Here is a 16,658-nt window from a genome sequence, read left to right as displayed (position 1 = left end):
ATCAAATTAACCACATACACGATGAAAACTTTACATACACACCAAAAACATGCATTTACACACCCCAGCATCTTAACACAGCGTGATATAGGCTTCTTGTGTGTGTGTTAATGTACTGACTTATGGATCCATATGCACTCATAGCGATGGCACTGAGCTTTCTCGTGCGCACGTGAAAGTTTCTGGTGCCCACCAGAAATGCAAAGACCCCCCCCCCCCCAACAAGTTTTTTTTTTCCCCCAATGTCCCCCACTACCACTGGTAGTAAACATACCATAAAAAAAAAACCCCAAAAAACTAACATAATACTGTGCACTGTATTACTCTGTAAATTAGCAGTTTGAGTCAGTGTAGGTGTGCTTTTGTGTAGTAATATGGTAGTTCAGCAATTAAAAAAATGTAGTTCCAAATTGTGCTGTGCTGTTTGACGGCAGATAAAAAGGTGAAAATATTCACAATAAAACGTACACTTAAACTGATATCAGCTAAAACCACAGCAGCTCAGCACTCAGCATCTGTACCAGTGCTTCCTGCTGCTTCTCTAAACTGGGAGCTGATCTGAATTTACTGCAGTTAAATACAATGACGAGTGATGATGAGTACCTCACAAAACCCCACATCAAGTAACCTGAACTATCCCTTTAATATCAGACAAATGTTTCAGCTATTGAAATTCTATTAAATTTCAATTAAGTTGTGGTATTTGTAAAAAAAACTTTAAAGGACCTGCATCTTTTTACAAGAGTATTGAGGTTATGAGCAGTAAAATATTTCTTATCACACCTAAAGAGATAATTAATAAGTCCTTTTATCTCCCTCGACTGTCCAGACTGATTTCACTGAAGCACTAGTTGAGAAATAAAACTGAAGTTATATCTGTGTCCTGTGACATTGGATCCTCGCCATGTCTCTGAAGTTTGTCTTTGTACTGACGTGTGAGCGTGGCCTTGCTCAGCTGACTGGAGGTGGAGCTCGGGGTGGTGGGAGACTCGTCCAGCTTCAGCTCTCTCTCCACCGGGAGCTCTGGGATGGCGAGGGGCAGCTCGTCGCCGCGTGGGCCCCTCACTGCACTCGGACCCAGCAGGCTGGGGCTCTTACGACTTCCACCTGAGAGACAGACAGAAAACATGGAGTTACAGCTCATTATATCCAGCTGCGATACTTCAAAGAATGGATGAAGAACTTCCACAAACCAAACAGACGTGTTATTTGCCAGATTTTAGACACTTTAATTTCCTGCAGCAGCCTCAACAACTTCCTTTTATTTCTGGGCTGATCTGAAGACGGTTTCTTCCACAGGCTGTCGGTGCATCCCTCTTACCTTGCCCTTGGCCTCCTTCCTCCTCAGAGGAGATGGCGAATCGTGGCATCTCAATGATGGCGGAGCAGCAACGCCTTCGGACTGTCAGAGGCGGGCTGGAGTCGCTCTCTGTGTGGGAAGACTCTGACACGGACAGACGCTTCCGCAGGCTGCAGAGGTGAAGGTGAGGAAAGATCAGACACGTGTGCAGCTACAAAATTAAGCCGTCAACAACTCGAGACTCTCACATACCAGTTTTCTTCGTGTATGAATTAAAACATAAGTACAGAAAGATGAAGCTACGCGCTCAACAGTTGATACTACTTGTTGTTCTTGATTATTCTATGAATGTCTGAGTCTGTCTTGTTTTATGAACTGAAGCACTCACATCTCTGGAGATCCCACCAGCCAGGATCGATCTCTGGACTTGAGTCCGCTCAGGCTGTCGATACGATCTCCTCCCTCCTCACTGAGGCTGCGTTTGGTGGGAGGAGGAGTCCTCTTCTCCTCGTGCAGAGACAGACGCTCCATACTGCTGTACACCTACACACAAGTCATGTGATACTTTAGCCTTTACAGCAGAGCCTCTTTACATGTTTAGGATGAATAAGTTGGTGTGAGTGACTGTTTTATATTTTCCGTTCAAGAAAGGAAAGTTGTAAAAAAAAAAAAAAAAGATCAACAATGTCCGAAGTGAAGAAATCTTTAAATTCATTGTTAGATCTACAGGAAAACTCCAAAATTGTTTAACTTCTTTGTTGACAGTCTACATTTTTTATATTTAGGTAGGACTTTTCAATCAATTGGCTGACATCAGTTTGTGGTTGATGTGTATTCAGATGTGCGGGTGTATGAGTGCGGACCTTGCTGAAACGTGGCGAGCAGGAGGAGAACTGTCGAATCTCCACGTGTTCGTCATCGTTGGTGTCGTCTTCCTCCTCTGAATCCACGTGGTGGTACCGATCTGATCGAGCTGACGGAGACACAGAGATTAGGTTGTTATGGTGACCTCAGAGTTTCAGACAGCTAACAAATGTCTGCGAGAGCCGGGCAGAGACGTACTGTCAAAGTAACTGGTGTCGTCCTCTGACTCCAGCTGGGGGATGAACTCTGCTTTCTGTCTCAGCAGGCTGTTCCAGTCCAGCTCTGTGAAGAATGGGTGCTGCTTCACCTCAAAGGCACTTCCTGTAGAGATGAAGGAAAGACGGAGAGGACGGAGCAGGTGGAGATGAAAAGGGAAGGAACAGAGGGAGAGGAAAAAGAATGGGACACATGAGGAAAGACATCAGTAAGATCTGAACAGCTCCGGGCCAAACAACTAGTAACCTGTTCAATCTTTCATATGTTGTGCAAAAGATATTCCAGGAATTTAAAAGTAAAATTACAGACAGGCTCTGACAGTTAAATCCGAGATACAACATTAATGCTTCACGATGACATAGGCTGTGTTTATTTTAATGACACAGGAGCCCAGTGGGAATCAAAGCCCCATCTGAGCACCTGTGAGTCTAAACATGTTACCTGTGCCCAGCCTCTCCAGTGGGTTTTGTCTCAGCAATTTGGAGATGAGGTCCTGAGCCTCCTGAGGCAGAGCTTCATCTTCCTCCGGCCAGATGATTTCATCTAACACAAACAAAAACACAAACACAAACATATGCTTCTGTGGTCTTATGTGATACAAATATGGGGTTCTACACATATCAGGAATTGTCTAGTTAAGCATATTTCCTGTTATGTGCCATCATCCATACCTGTAATAATAACCCCCCTCCTCCCCACTGACAAATATCAGAAAGTCAGAGAAAAATACAGAATATAATGGAGGCACGAGGAGACTTCAGTTATTTATCACCACACTGCATCGATGTAGAGAGATGGACTCAGACAGTCATAAAAGAAACATAAAGGGATCAATACAGGTTTATGATCATCGATTTGCCCTTTCATCAAAGAGAATTCAAAGGAGAAAAGGAACGCAGAAGAGGAATCACTATTGATCTTATTCACTGTAAGTCAGGCCTGTGCCTCTGTGCTGTGGAGTAACATCTTTATCTGTCCAAGTCTGATGATTTTATCAAGTCTGCTGCTCTCTCTCCAGGAAGCCCTCAGTCTCAAACATTAAACATTCACAGTAAAATACAGACAGAACAACACCACCAGAACAAGATTCATTATTAAGTGTTTGATACATAATGTAAGAACACATTTTGCTGGTGTGCTAGCTGGTGTTTTAGCTGTACTTTAACTGTATAGATTCAGTAAATTCATAAACCTTTTCTTTTTGTGTGTCATTCGTGGCTGTTGACATTAATTTTTATTTATTGGATTTGTTGTAGAGACCCACTGGAATCAGCTCTGCAACTGAGAAAATTAAGGTAAACATCAAACGTTTAAAGCTCCATATAGTATAAAGGTAAATGTCCATGTGATTAGGAAGCAGGTCTAGGTTCTATATTGATGCTGTGAGAGTATCAAAGTGCTCAGTCCAATAGTTCTGTAACTTTGTGATGTCACAACAAAGCAGTGACAGCTCTCAGCCATGCTCCAAGCCCCGCCCACCTAGGCCGATAATTTCTGAGTGTTTACCTGAAAGCTACTATATTTTTATTGAATCACTCAAAAATCCAGTGAGCCATTCAGAAGAGAGACGCAGAGCCTCCTCTCTTCTGATTGGCTCACTGACCTGTTGTTACTAGAGCTCCAGAGAGAAGCCTGAGAGAGGAGATGTAAAACTAAACTGAGATGGTTTTTGGTTCTCAAAACTACAAATATATCTTCTTATAGATCAACGCTTCAAATAAAACACAGAAGAAGAGGAAAATATGGAGCTTCAAATTCAAAATGTTTTCTGTAAACAACAGACATCACTGGTAGATATAGTAACTGGGTTAACTTGGTTGTGTCATGGCCACTCTTGGGGCTAGCATGTGAGCTTCTCTGGTGGGGGAGCTAAATGCTAACACGCTAGCTAGCTGTTAACAATGATGTGCCAGCCACCCACAATACACAACAAACAGAGGCCTGTTACCCTACTGTTTTGTCATATTCGTATTGTCAACTCTTCCCTAACAACTCACTATAAAATTTTGGTTGAAAGTTGAACTTTATTTTTCCTCTGCAAAAATCTGTTGGTGTTATACAGTAACAGCTGATGTGACTGGGCTCTGATGTGGAGGCTGTAAAATGTGTAACTGATGACCACAGTTACAAGAAGTGAGTGAGTGTTGCTACTCACCACTGATCACCTGACCAAACAGCTCCTCCGGTGTGTCTCCGAAGAAGGGAGCGCAGCCCACCAGGAACTCATACAGAATGACTCCCATTGCCCACCAGTCCACTGGCTTCCCGTAGCCCTGACGCAGAATGACCTCTGGGGCAATGTATTCTGGAGTACCACACACCTGGAGAGGCATCCATGCCCAGAAAATCAGCTCAGGATGTGGAAAGAGTGGTCGAAGGAAAAAAAGCATATTCTGCCAAGTCCCATGATTTTTAAGAGATCCTGCAATTTTATCAAATCCCCATAATTTTTCTGCAAATAATCAAATGTGGAACTGGATGAATGCTTTCTGGCAAGCTAACTGCACAGGCTCCGGGCTAACAAAAACCCACCTATGGACATTTCATCAGCAGCTTTTTAAATATGATTTAAGTTTATTGATTTAGATTTACTTTTCAGGCTAAAAAGAGAAGTGAGCTGGTACCTGTTTATCGAGGAACTCTCTGGTGTCTTTCTCAATGTGTCCTTCATACAGGTTCGTGGTCAAACTCATCAAACCGATCTTTGAGAGACCGAAGTCCGTCAGCTTGATGTGTCCCATGGACGTGATGAGAAGACTGGAGGAGAAAAAACTAAAGGTTGTAGATAAACATTCACAAAATGATGGTGTGAAGACAAATGCGTGCGCCTGTGTGTCCTACTTGTCAGGTTTGAGGTCTCTGTGTACGATGCCGTAGTTGTGGAGATACTCCAACGCGAGGACGGTCTCTGCGAAGTACATACGAGCCATATCCACCGGCAGAGCGCCGATGTTCTTCAGCAGCGTGGCGCAGTCTCCGCCTACAGACGAGAGCCCCAGCGTCAGACAACACAACACCACCACCACTACTAATGATGACTGATAATAATAAATATCTTACCCTCCACGTACTCCATCACCATGCAGAGGTGCCTCCTGGTCTCAAAAGAACAGAACATGGAGACAACGAACGGGTTCTCGGCGAACGTCAGGATGTCTCTCTCCACAAAGGCCTGCTGGATCTGGTTCCTCAGCATCAGGTTCTGCTTGTTGATCTTCTTCATGGCGAAACGCTGCCGGGTTTCCTTGTGTCGCACCAGAAACACGGCACTACATACAACACACAAGAAACCAAGGCGGGTTTATACATTGCAGTGTTAAGACGTTTTCCTTCACTTATAACATGTTTATTAAAATGTGTGTTTTCATTCACATCAAAACACAAAAACATGCTGTCAAGAAAAAGCCAAAGCCAACATGCGGCAATATAACCCTGACTGTAAAACCATATCGGCCAATCAAAAGCCTGAAAAAAACATCACCCTGGAAGATCTGTTTACAGTGACTTAAAACACAAACGGGCAAAACACAGAAAAATCTGCATTTTAAAAAATACTCATGTATATAGAATATTTAAATTAATATTAATGTCCAGGTCTCCGTGCAGATGACGTGTTAAAATGAGAATAACAGGATAAATGATATGTTGCTGTACCCATAAGCTCCGTTACTGATGAGCTTGATGTTTTCAAAGTCCTCCTCCCGGGGGGTTTTGGTCTTAGTCTGCGGTGGAGCTGCTGGGACTGTGGTTCCTCGACTCTGAAACAAAAACAGAAAATACAGAAAACATGAAAGAAAAAATATATTAGCTCACGTTTTTTGGAACAATAATTGATAAGCTATTTCAAGTGAATCATTAGCCACCACTTCTTTCAGCAGCCGGTGTTTTATATTGAACATTTTCTGTTCATGTACTCACATCCACTGAGTCGTCAGTCTCTGGGGTTTCTGGGTTCCCGCTGTCATAGCTGCTCAGCTGGGCCATTTCTACAGAGACACAGAGACCAGTCACCAAACTGAACCAGGACAGGAGATAGGTAAAGCTGACATGGTGAACCACAAACACGCACCGCACCTACTCTCACAATATATCATTTCACAATTATAATAGTCAATTCTGGTGATGGTGTTACCCTCCAGGGGGTCCCTGGTGAGGCCCAGCTGGCTGATGATGTATCTGGGGATGTCCGACTTGATGCCCTGGCCCTCCTTGGCATGGCCCTCTGCTGCTTCCAACAAGTGGTAGAACTCCTCTGGATCAAACTCCTGCAGGGAGAGAGAGAGAGAGAGAGAGAGAGAGAGAGAGAGAGAGAGAGAGAGCGACACAGGTAACGATTTAAGACATTAAAGAATATTCATGTCCAGAATATAATATATATATTTTTACATATTTTTTTTTTTTTTACATATTACCTCTCTTCACCTTTTGCATAGTGTTTGATACATATGTTTTTTATTTATGCTGTTCTACTCTTTTTACTCTGCTCAGGCTCTTTGTCCTTCTCTTTTATCTGGTTTTATTTTTCTGTGAAACACTTTGCAACTTTGTTAAGAAAAGTGCTATATAAGTAAAGTTATTAATAATATTATGCTGTGTAAATGACAGCTTGATTCAAGGCTCTTCATCTGAAAATAGTTCAGTAGCAGCAGCTGGCAGCCTGTAATAGTTTTAAATAATTTAATCTTATCTCAGTTTTGTAGAATATTTTGAATTTGACTTATTTGGCACACAGGAAAGTCCTGTTTGAAGATGGTGCTGAGTCTTGTAATACTTGTTAATTTTGTTATGTTGAATTTTCGGTGGTGTAGTCAGCAGCAGGAGGTTTCCAGCAGCAAGCAGGACACAATTTTACCAGGTTTCATCTCAAAAACAGTCCCCAAGAAAAGTCTGGTCTTGCTGTTTTTTGTCAGTTCTGGTCCTGTCTTTATCTCCAGCCCTGTTAGACTCAGTCTTGGGTCTCAGCCCTCTTTGCCAACCTCCAAGACAAGCACCACGAACACCAACAACCACCATTTTTTCGGATGTGATGCATTAAGACTCCGCGAAGATGACAAACGAAGTCATGGCTAAATGATGATATGTGGATTGTCATGGAGTTTTTGTTCTCACACACCCCACAATTTAACTCCTGTGTCCCCTGACAAAGACACAGCAGAGGCTGCTGCTGTTACAGCCCCCCACCCCCACCCCCCACACATTTCTGTAACTCACACACATACAGTACAGTACACATGTAAACACACACTCCCTGCCCCCTCTTCTATCTGTGTGCTTCCATTTGTAAAAACCCATCCTGTACAGTGTCACAGCTTCAGCTGCATGTGATTAGTCAAAACTACCAATGGAAGCACGAGGGCAGCCTCCACTCCTGCCCTCCCCTCCTCCCCCCTCCCTCCTCCTCACCCTCCACTGCTCCTCCAATTATCCATCTGTCTTTTACACTCGTTTTTTTTTTCAGTCTGTCTTTATCTCTGCTCCCCTCTTCACTTTCTCCTTCCCATACCAGCTGAGAGGTGTTAATGTGTGTGTGTGTGTGTGTGTGTGTGTGTGTGTGTGTGTGTGTGTGTGTGTGTGTGTGTGTGTGTGATTGCGCGCGCGCAAGTACATTAGGCTAATTTAAAATTCTCAGAGGAAGTCCATAAATGAATTGCTGCTGTGGTTAAATCATTTCACATCGAGGAGCAGGAAGCTCTAAATTGTTTATTAACCATGCGTGGAGTCGAGCTGCACAATATGAAAAAGCTATTCTAGTTAATCCTGCTTATATTTCTCATAGCAATCTTTCAAACACACTCTCATTTACACCAGTGTGCAGCAGTGTGATTAAAATTCAACACAACTCTGTGTAACTGCTGAGGACGTCCAAGCTGGAAGAGGCTGATTAAAACATTTAAAACACCAGGACCGGAAATTTTCTTCTAAATTAATACAACACATGATCAAAACATGTGACAAAAAGCTTTGCTCCATGGTTTTTGTTGTGTATCACTCTACTGTTTTAAAGTTACAGTTATCACAGGTGTTTTTATGTGCACTCTTTGTGCTGCTTTATCTCTGGTTTAAAGTTTGTCTGTTGTTTGTTAGATAGAGACATTTATCTAAACGTATTGCATCATAATCAGCATCGAAAGTTTAAGAAGTTTTCAAACAAATGGCCCCTGTGAGTTTTATTATTCACTACATTATTATTTTGGGATAATTGCTACTGACAGTGATGGAGAAGCTACTTTGAAGGTATAACTTTGCAAGCTACCAACTACTTCATCCTGGAGAAAGTTAAACTACAACAAAGCTAACCGAGGGAGAAATGTAGTTGGGTAACTAAAGCTACTTAGAAAAAGTCATTCAAACTAATTTGAAAAAGAAAAAGATCAAATTATGATATGAAATTATAACAATTGAGTTTATTGTAAAAAGTGCCTACTTGTTCACAGGTCATGCATAAACAAAAATAAATAAATAAATAAAAATAAAAATCAACTATTCATGGGAAAGTGTGGGAACGTCAGCTTTGGTTTGGTAAACAATAACTGCTTCAGTATGGTGATTCTTCCTCAGACTGAGATTCAGGAAGTTTATTCATGAGGAAGTTGTTGCTGTGTCAAAGGTCAGATGAGTGGCGTGTACTGCCTGACAAATTCATTGTATGAATATGTCCGTCACAGCAGTCAGGATGAAAGAAAAAGGAGGCAGGGCTAGTCAAAGGGGGTTCATGTAAAGTAGAGAATCAAATGGTAAAATAATAAAAAAAATAAATTATTTCCTGCCGTTTATGGTCTAAAATTATTTGTTGTTCACTTGCACTTATGAATACAGTTGGACTACCGGCTACTGATGCATTAATGTGTACGCAGGTGTGTGTGTCCAGGTGGAAAGCTCATTTTAACAGCTTCATATACTGTCCTTTAATCTGTTGTATAACATTGCATGATATTTTGTGTGGTGATTAAATGTATTTTCACACGTAAATGTTTGCAGTAAAAATAAAATGAAAGTGGCACAAAATGGACTTAAATCCAGAATTTGAGTAAAGTATTTTTCCAAAAACAAATCATATAAATTGGCTTTGTCTTAAAGGTAAACGCTGTTCAGCAAAATCAGTAGAATCAATAAATACTTTGTGTGGCTGCAGGTGTAAACTGCCACATGCTTCACCAGAAATGTGTTTTAACAGCGGGACAGAGGTCAGTCACTAGATGGAGGCGGTCAGCGTTTCTTACCAGACACTCCAGCAGGCGCGCAGGCCGGGCGATGATGATCATCAGCTTCTTGACGAGCTGCGTGACGAAGGTAACCTCCACACTCTCGGAGCGCTCGTGAGCCTGCACGCAAACAAACGACAACACAACATCTTTATTTCCAAATGTAAGACACAAAAGATTTTCAGCTCCAGGGAGAAACATGAGGGAGGTTTTAATGAAAAGCACACACTGTGTTGGAGATGACTCATCCTTCATAATAATATCGTTATTCATTATTTTTAATTACATTTTAAATAATTCATCATCCTGAATTTTTATATGACCTTCAAGCTGTGCAGAAAATGTCTCTTGTTCTGTGTCTGTCCTTCACACACAAGGCAGAACGAGCAGTTTGAGGACAAAGCGGACAGTGGAGTCCTTCCTCCGTGACACCTGAGAGGTAATCTAAATCAGAGCGACCTCCGCCTCGCTCCCTGATATCCACCGTGAAATGTCTGTCAGTGTGGAGACAGAGCAATTTACCCAGCAATCCACTGTAACTGACTAGAAACGCATCTGGTGCAAACACTGATCCCCGGAAAGAAATGGGGTGGAAGAGAAGTGTGTGTGTGTGTGTGCAATGTGGAAGCTGTAACAATTACAAACCACCCACTGTAAAACATGTTTCATTCTCAGGGGGTAATATGTGTGTGTGTGCTCATGCAGCTTCATGTGTGTATGTATTTATGAATGCAGCATGTATGTATGTATTTATAATGTGTATGTGTGTGTGTGTGTGTGTGTGTGTGTGTGTGTGTGTGTGTGTGTGTGTGTGTCAGATGGGCTAACAGAGTGGAGGTAGTGGTTCATAAACAAAGCGTGGTCGACTCGTTGCTGTTTGTCTAACAGAGCTGTGCTGACAGACGCTGGAGGGCCCCGGGGCCCCGACCCCAACCCTGAATTATTTATAACTGTAATGAAACCTGGAGGGGAGGGGGGAGTTGTCTATGTACTGTATGCGCATGCTAAATATGCATTAGGGTTTGTATATGTACATGTAAGCGTGAAGGAGACAGACAGAGTGTGTGTGTGTGTGTGTGTGTGTGTGTGTGGTGACTGTATAGGCCAGTGATCGGTGAGTAATGGACATCTGAGGGGCGGACTCCGACAGTGCAGCAGCTAATTAACCAGTCAGAGTGTGTGAGACAGACTGTATATTCACTCTGCATGTCTAATGTGGGAGAGAAACCCTGGTGGTAAAAACACAATATATAACATTTATTTTAACTTAGCTCATGTGTATATGAAGTGAAGGCTGGACTGGATTATCAGCCATTATTAGCTTAGTTTATAAAAAATATATTGTATTAGCATATAAACTGCACAATAGGGAAACCAGAGATTATTTAGAAAGTCTCCATTACATAGTTCATCTTCCACAGCTCATGTGTCTGCCACAGTTATTCGTTCAATGTTAAACTTTTTTTTTTTTTACCTATTTATTTTGGGAGATTTTTGTCTTTACTTTGACAGCCACATTGAGAGAGAAACAGGAAAGTCAGGGAGCGTAGAGGGGATATTGAAGAATACTGAACAATACATTGTTATCTATATTTAACTTCTCAAATATCTAGAGTGGAAACCACCTCAAAAATATTTGGATTGGATTTGGTCACATATATCCTTATCACTTTATACTATATCATAACAGAAATGCTGAACATATGGTTTGAAAAATAACTTTTGTTTTGGATATTTTGATATAAAATTTGGAAAAGCTTTGATGTAGCCTGCAGCCACAGGAAATGAAGGATAAAGATAAAAGCAAAATCAGCTGGTTACTGATGATGATGAAAAAATAATCTAATGTTCGTAATACAGGCTTCTACTATACACTAATTGTGTATTTGTTGTTCAGTATATTTTATTACAGTTCAGATTTTTTTCTAAAAGTCTCGTAGGCTACATTTCTATATATTGGACTCACTCTTCTTATTTCAATTCAATACAATTTTAGTGTATTTGTGATGTTTGTTATTGTTGTTGTTGGTACAAATCTTATTTCCACTGAAGTTTACTGTTATATATGCTACAAGTGTTTTGCAAATATTATTTTTCAACTGTAAAATGTCCCGCTCAGTACACGTCTTAGTCACATTTCATAATCTAGGAGACTCTTCTCATGAATATTAGTTTAAGTTAGGTGTTTATGTTAAGAAGTTGTATCACTGTTATTTTTAAACTCAGCTTTCAATATCCGTATTGGCCTTTAAAAATCCAGAATTAATCCGGCCCAAACTGTGTTTCCCAAATACATTTTTAACTGTGAAAAGTTAAAAGATAACAAAGGATTTTTTCTTCAAGGTTTTCGGAATGATTTCCATTCTGATGCAGTTGCATTCATACAGTTAAGATTATGTGTTTCTTTAAATGGGCTTCAAACATAACGTCTTGCCACCTGGGAGGACGAATGTTAAATGTGAGAGAAAATGCTGAGTAGCGATTTAAAATAAATCACATGATTTTTTTTTCTAGTTATTTAATTGTGCAAATCTTCAGTGTTAAAAACACTGTAAGAATAAATGAGTCGCTTGATATTTTTCACAATTCTGGGAAATCACATATGGTCACAGTTATCGCTTCATTCATGCTTTTGGTGACATCCGTGTAATTTATACTGAAAATGACCGAAAAGCAAGCTCTCATCTCATTGGTCAGTCAGTATAAACTGTGCTGATTAGTTTATTTTAAGCGACAACTGGTTGAAACTCAAAATATTTCCTCCTAGTCATTTTTGTCATTTCATTGGAATGAACGGGACAGAGGTGACATCACCTCCAGTGGTTTGAACCTATCAGAGAGAGACTCATCATTTTCTCCATGCAGGTGATGTCCAGCAGAAAGCCAATTAAAACCAGATGTTTGCAGCTGTATCTGAGCCCTGATGGACACACTGAAGGGTCTGATTGAACCATCGACGCCTAGTGACAGATCACCAGAGCTGAGTAAGCACTCCACCTTCCCCTCTGCCCCCAGGTGACCTCCAGGAGTCTAAGTGAGTCTCCCTGGGGTTCCGGCAGAGGATGGCCTGGATGCAAGTTGCCATAGTGACCGCCAGGCAGGTCACTAAGGCCCCCCCCCCCGTGACAGGGATGGATGAGAGAGAGGAAGCGAGGACAAGTGGTGGAGGTGAGGTAGAGAGACGGAGGAGAGGAGGGTAAAGGTGGAGGAGAGATAAAAGACGAGACCAGGAGCAGAGAAGGACAGAAGGAGGAGAGGTGAGTCGGCCTCCTGCGAGTTCTGTAATGGGGTCATGACACGAGGAGAGGAGAGAACGGATGGATGAATAAAGGAATGGATAAGCAAGGAGGGCAAAGAACAGAGACATGTCAGGAGTAGAAGGAGTGGACTGATGAAAAATACATTTTAGAGGACGGTGGTTTCAAACACTGAAAACACACTTGATATTTTAAAGTCTATATCTCCACATTGACAACCCTGCAAACCTAACGTCCAAAAAAATCTGATAGTAAATTTTTTAATTGTGATTTGAACTGATACTTGAAACTGAACAACAGTAGCATATAAGAGCAACTTTACAGATGCTGAAGGTCTTCCTGAGGCTACAGGTAAAAAACTAAAAAACGTATTATGAGCATCTTCTCAAGTTTCAGGACATCTAAAGTACAATAGAACAAGTTTTAAGTAAAGTCTAAAAAGCATATTGTCCCTTTTATGACTTAATTATTTACTCACCCAAAGAATCAATCAAAATACAATAATACCACCAGAAAAAATGGCCCCATGACTCATTAAAAAATCAAAATTATTCACAAGCTACAGAGAAAAACAGCCACAGCAGTTGACTAATTACAAGAAGATTTAATAATTAATGTATTTGTCATTGAGCCCTGGAACACGCTCAATTATATTTTTGTAAAAGCGGCCACAAAATGAGCTACAAGCACTGCTCTAGTTTCACTCAAATTAAGTATAATTAATTAACAATGATAATCAAAAATCAAGAACCAAGACGTTTCTGTGAAATTTTGAGTGTGACAGGAAGTCACAACAGAGAAAGCAGCTCCGGAGGAATCAAACCACTTAAAGTGACTTCAAAGTTAGAGTGAGTTGTTTTCTGTAATGACTCATTAGCCTCAGACGCTAACGAGCTTCAATCTGCCCTTCACTGAGTGACCAGGAGAAACTACAGCTCTCCTCTTCATCGTCATCATCAGTGTGCCAATAAAGCTTGACCAAATCAAACCGAAATTGACTCAACTGCAAAGTCTGAATCCGCCTCCTCCTCCTCCTGCTCCCAGCTGTGAGTGAACACCATCCACTCGCTCCTCCTCATCACCTCCTCCAGCACCTCCTCCTCCTCTTCCTCCAGCCTCCTCTGCCACGAGATGCGTGACATGTCTCCTCCGAAAAACCAAAAGCGCAAGAACGACGAAGGATTTCCATAAACGAGTGCAGGGAGGGAGGATGTTTTCACACCTCCGTCCACCTGCTCATGGCCTCATCTTCTACTCTCCTCTGTAGGTCTGCCCCACCTGCTGCCCGCCAAAATTAAAAAAAAAAAAAAAAGACTACAACTAACGCCGCCCAATTGGTGATGTCATCATCCAGCCTGCATTGCAGCTTCGGCGTCTGAAGCATCTCCAGATGTGTTCAAGTCAAGTTCCTCACACCCTCCAAAAGCATTCGAACAGGCTTCACATACATACATCCACCTCCCCCTTCTACTAGCCCCCGCCCCACCTTCCCCGTCCACCCTTCGGCCAATCAGAAGGAGAGGAATCCCCTTGAATTCCCGCCCCATCCCAAAACCCTCTAACTGCACCTCCTTCACCCCTCCTGTTCGTCTGGGAGAGTCATCTGTCAGCCCCTGGTGACTGCTGGAGTGTGAAATTAAAATCCAGGAGAATGTGTGTGTGTGTATGCGTGTGCTCACACGTACATATGTGCGCGTGTGTGTATGTCTACGATTGAGAGATAGTTTGTGTGAGTGTGTGTGTGTCCCAGTAGAACAGAAGGTCAATATGAGGCCGGTGGGAGCCATAATGTCAGCCCCCCCAGGCACGGCAAACCTGAGCTAATAGAGATGTCACTGCCACCACCACACACATGTAAATATATTTCTGTGTTCACATGTGTAGAAATACACTAATACTGTCCGAAACAGTCCCATAATGCAAAGCAGCGATTAGTAGTTTGTCGGTAGTAAACAGTCAGCAGCTGTGTGTGAAGGAATGTCTTTGTGCCTTCGTATGACATCACACGGCACCGGCGGCTGTATCCATGATGAGTGGACGAAGGAGTGCGTCACGCCGTGAGTTGTTCCACGGTAAACCGAGCGTGACTGGGAAAGTGCCACAGTCATGATGTCTTTGTTTTAGTGGTTCATAAAATCCCAAAAATTTTCAGTGGAGTTTGGTTCAGGACAAGCTCTTCATTTCGTCTTCACTTGATGAATTGTTTGTTTGCCACATTTTACATTTTTATATGTTTATACATTGACATGTTATATGACTGCACTAACTGACAGAGGTTATGTTAGCACTTAACTGGATTTTATTAATTAAATTAAAATTATTTCAAATAATGCATAATCCTGTTTTTCATACTGTAACTATCACATATTCCCCAATTCATATTGCACAATCAACATATTTGTATTACATTTTTTATTATATTTTTTCACATTTTATTGTATTTTTTTTTTATTTCATATAATGTGCAGTACTTGCTTTGCTTTATCTTTCTTTTATATTTTTTTTTGTTCCTCTTATGTGAAAACCTACTTTGCCTGATTCTGATCCGGAACCTGCTTGGACACTGTGGGAGCCGTAAAATACAGAGTCTGAAGTTGCCACCTGGTACATATTTGCTTCTATCTTAATTGTCCTGTGCTCTGACTGCTCTAATTTTATGTGTGAAGTCTAAGCTTCATAAAACACCATCACACATCTCTACAATGTGAAAATGAGTTATTAATTATGTGACAGTCCAAACAAACAAACTGATGATGATTCATTAGTGTCTCATATATGACTTCACTGCTCACTATAGTGTCATCGATTGAGTGTTTATTATATATAGAATAATGAAGGGAGTAATTTTGGACAAACACAGGTGTAACTAATAACATCAGCTTTCTGGGACTCTCAAATGAAACAAAGCCAATTACTGAACCTTTGTTTCACAGGCTGTGATGAGTCAATATGTGAAATAATGACAAAGGCTCATAGAGAGCTGGATCTTACCTGGACTGCTCAGGAGCATTTGGTGTGTTGTGATAAATGATTTGGATGAAAATAAATGTAAGGTTTCCTCTGTTTAGTGTTTTTATCTAAATCAACAAATCCTTTTTTAATATTAAGAACTTTCTCTTCCTTGAGTATTTCTTTGAAATGTTGCCTTCATGTTTTTCTCCTTCATTTTCATGAGAAACAACATATTTTTACACTTTGTCTTCCACATGAAGAACCCTTGAAAGTAGAATTGAGTAGCAAGTGATTTCATATCTTTCTTAATCTTAAATACTTTTAAGAGATTTCTAGTCTAAGAGAACTACTGATTGGAAGTGAACATGTTGTGCAGGGCAGTGAATAAACTGTTCCACTTACATCCTGCAGAAGCTTCTCCAGGTTCTCCTGGAGCTCGTAGAAGTAGCGGGAGGTGATGAGGCCCTCTCTGCTTTTCTCCAGGCAGTCTCTGGACAGCTCTATCAGCTGATGGTGGATGAAGCTCAGGACCCCGTCTGCCAGCGGGTACACCTTATCCGGGGCCGAGGAGGACAGCAGCTCAGCCAGGCGCTCCTCCATTTGAGCAGTCGCCTGAGGGGGAGGAAGGGGGAGAGGGATGAGTCATACATACCAGACAAATGGAGAGACATGACCAAAAACTGCATGCGCACAGGACAACACTGTATTTATATATTAGAGTATTAGAATAAAAAACAATACGTGACACATGTCTGCATGTGTGTGTCTGTAGGCCTGAGATAACACGTTTCATATTAGCATTGCATATTACATCTTCATAATACCACTTCTATCCATCTATCTATCTTACAAAAATATATAAACAAA

The 16,658-nt window shown here is 41.4% G+C and overlaps 1 protein-coding gene across 7 annotated transcripts in view; it reads right to left on the bottom strand.

Moving 5' to 3' along the window:
- The window catches only part of mast2 (microtubule associated serine/threonine kinase 2), a 178,642-nt gene that overhangs the window by 10,181 nt on the left and 151,803 nt on the right, over nt 1-16,658 (bottom strand). For all 7 annotated transcript variants that reach the window (XM_056378944.1, XM_056378942.1, XM_056378945.1 and 4 more), the window contains 15 exons: nt 16,194-16,403; nt 9,601-9,702; nt 6,513-6,645; nt 6,299-6,366; nt 6,035-6,138; nt 5,441-5,649; nt 5,222-5,360; nt 5,005-5,137; nt 4,536-4,701; nt 2,822-2,923; nt 2,363-2,485; nt 2,164-2,273; nt 1,689-1,843; nt 1,322-1,470; nt 934-1,107 (listed from right to left, as the gene is read on the bottom strand). In XM_056378944.1, coding sequence (XP_056234919.1) covers nt 934-1,107; nt 1,322-1,470; nt 1,689-1,843; nt 2,164-2,273; nt 2,363-2,485; nt 2,822-2,923; nt 4,536-4,701; nt 5,005-5,137; nt 5,222-5,360; nt 5,441-5,649; nt 6,035-6,138; nt 6,299-6,366; nt 6,513-6,645; nt 9,601-9,702; nt 16,194-16,403 — 2,077 coding nt within the window. The remainder of the gene's footprint in view (nt 1-933; nt 1,108-1,321; nt 1,471-1,688; nt 1,844-2,163; nt 2,274-2,362; nt 2,486-2,821; nt 2,924-4,535; nt 4,702-5,004; nt 5,138-5,221; nt 5,361-5,440; nt 5,650-6,034; nt 6,139-6,298; nt 6,367-6,512; nt 6,646-9,600; nt 9,703-16,193; nt 16,404-16,658) is intronic.

The sequence above is a fragment of the Seriola aureovittata genome, chromosome 6 (genome assembly GCF_021018895.1).
Source record: "Seriola aureovittata isolate HTS-2021-v1 ecotype China chromosome 6, ASM2101889v1, whole genome shotgun sequence".
In the NCBI taxonomy this organism is placed as follows: domain Eukaryota; kingdom Metazoa; phylum Chordata; class Actinopteri; order Carangiformes; family Carangidae; genus Seriola; species Seriola aureovittata.
This window is presented reverse-complemented; position numbering and strand designations above follow the sequence as displayed.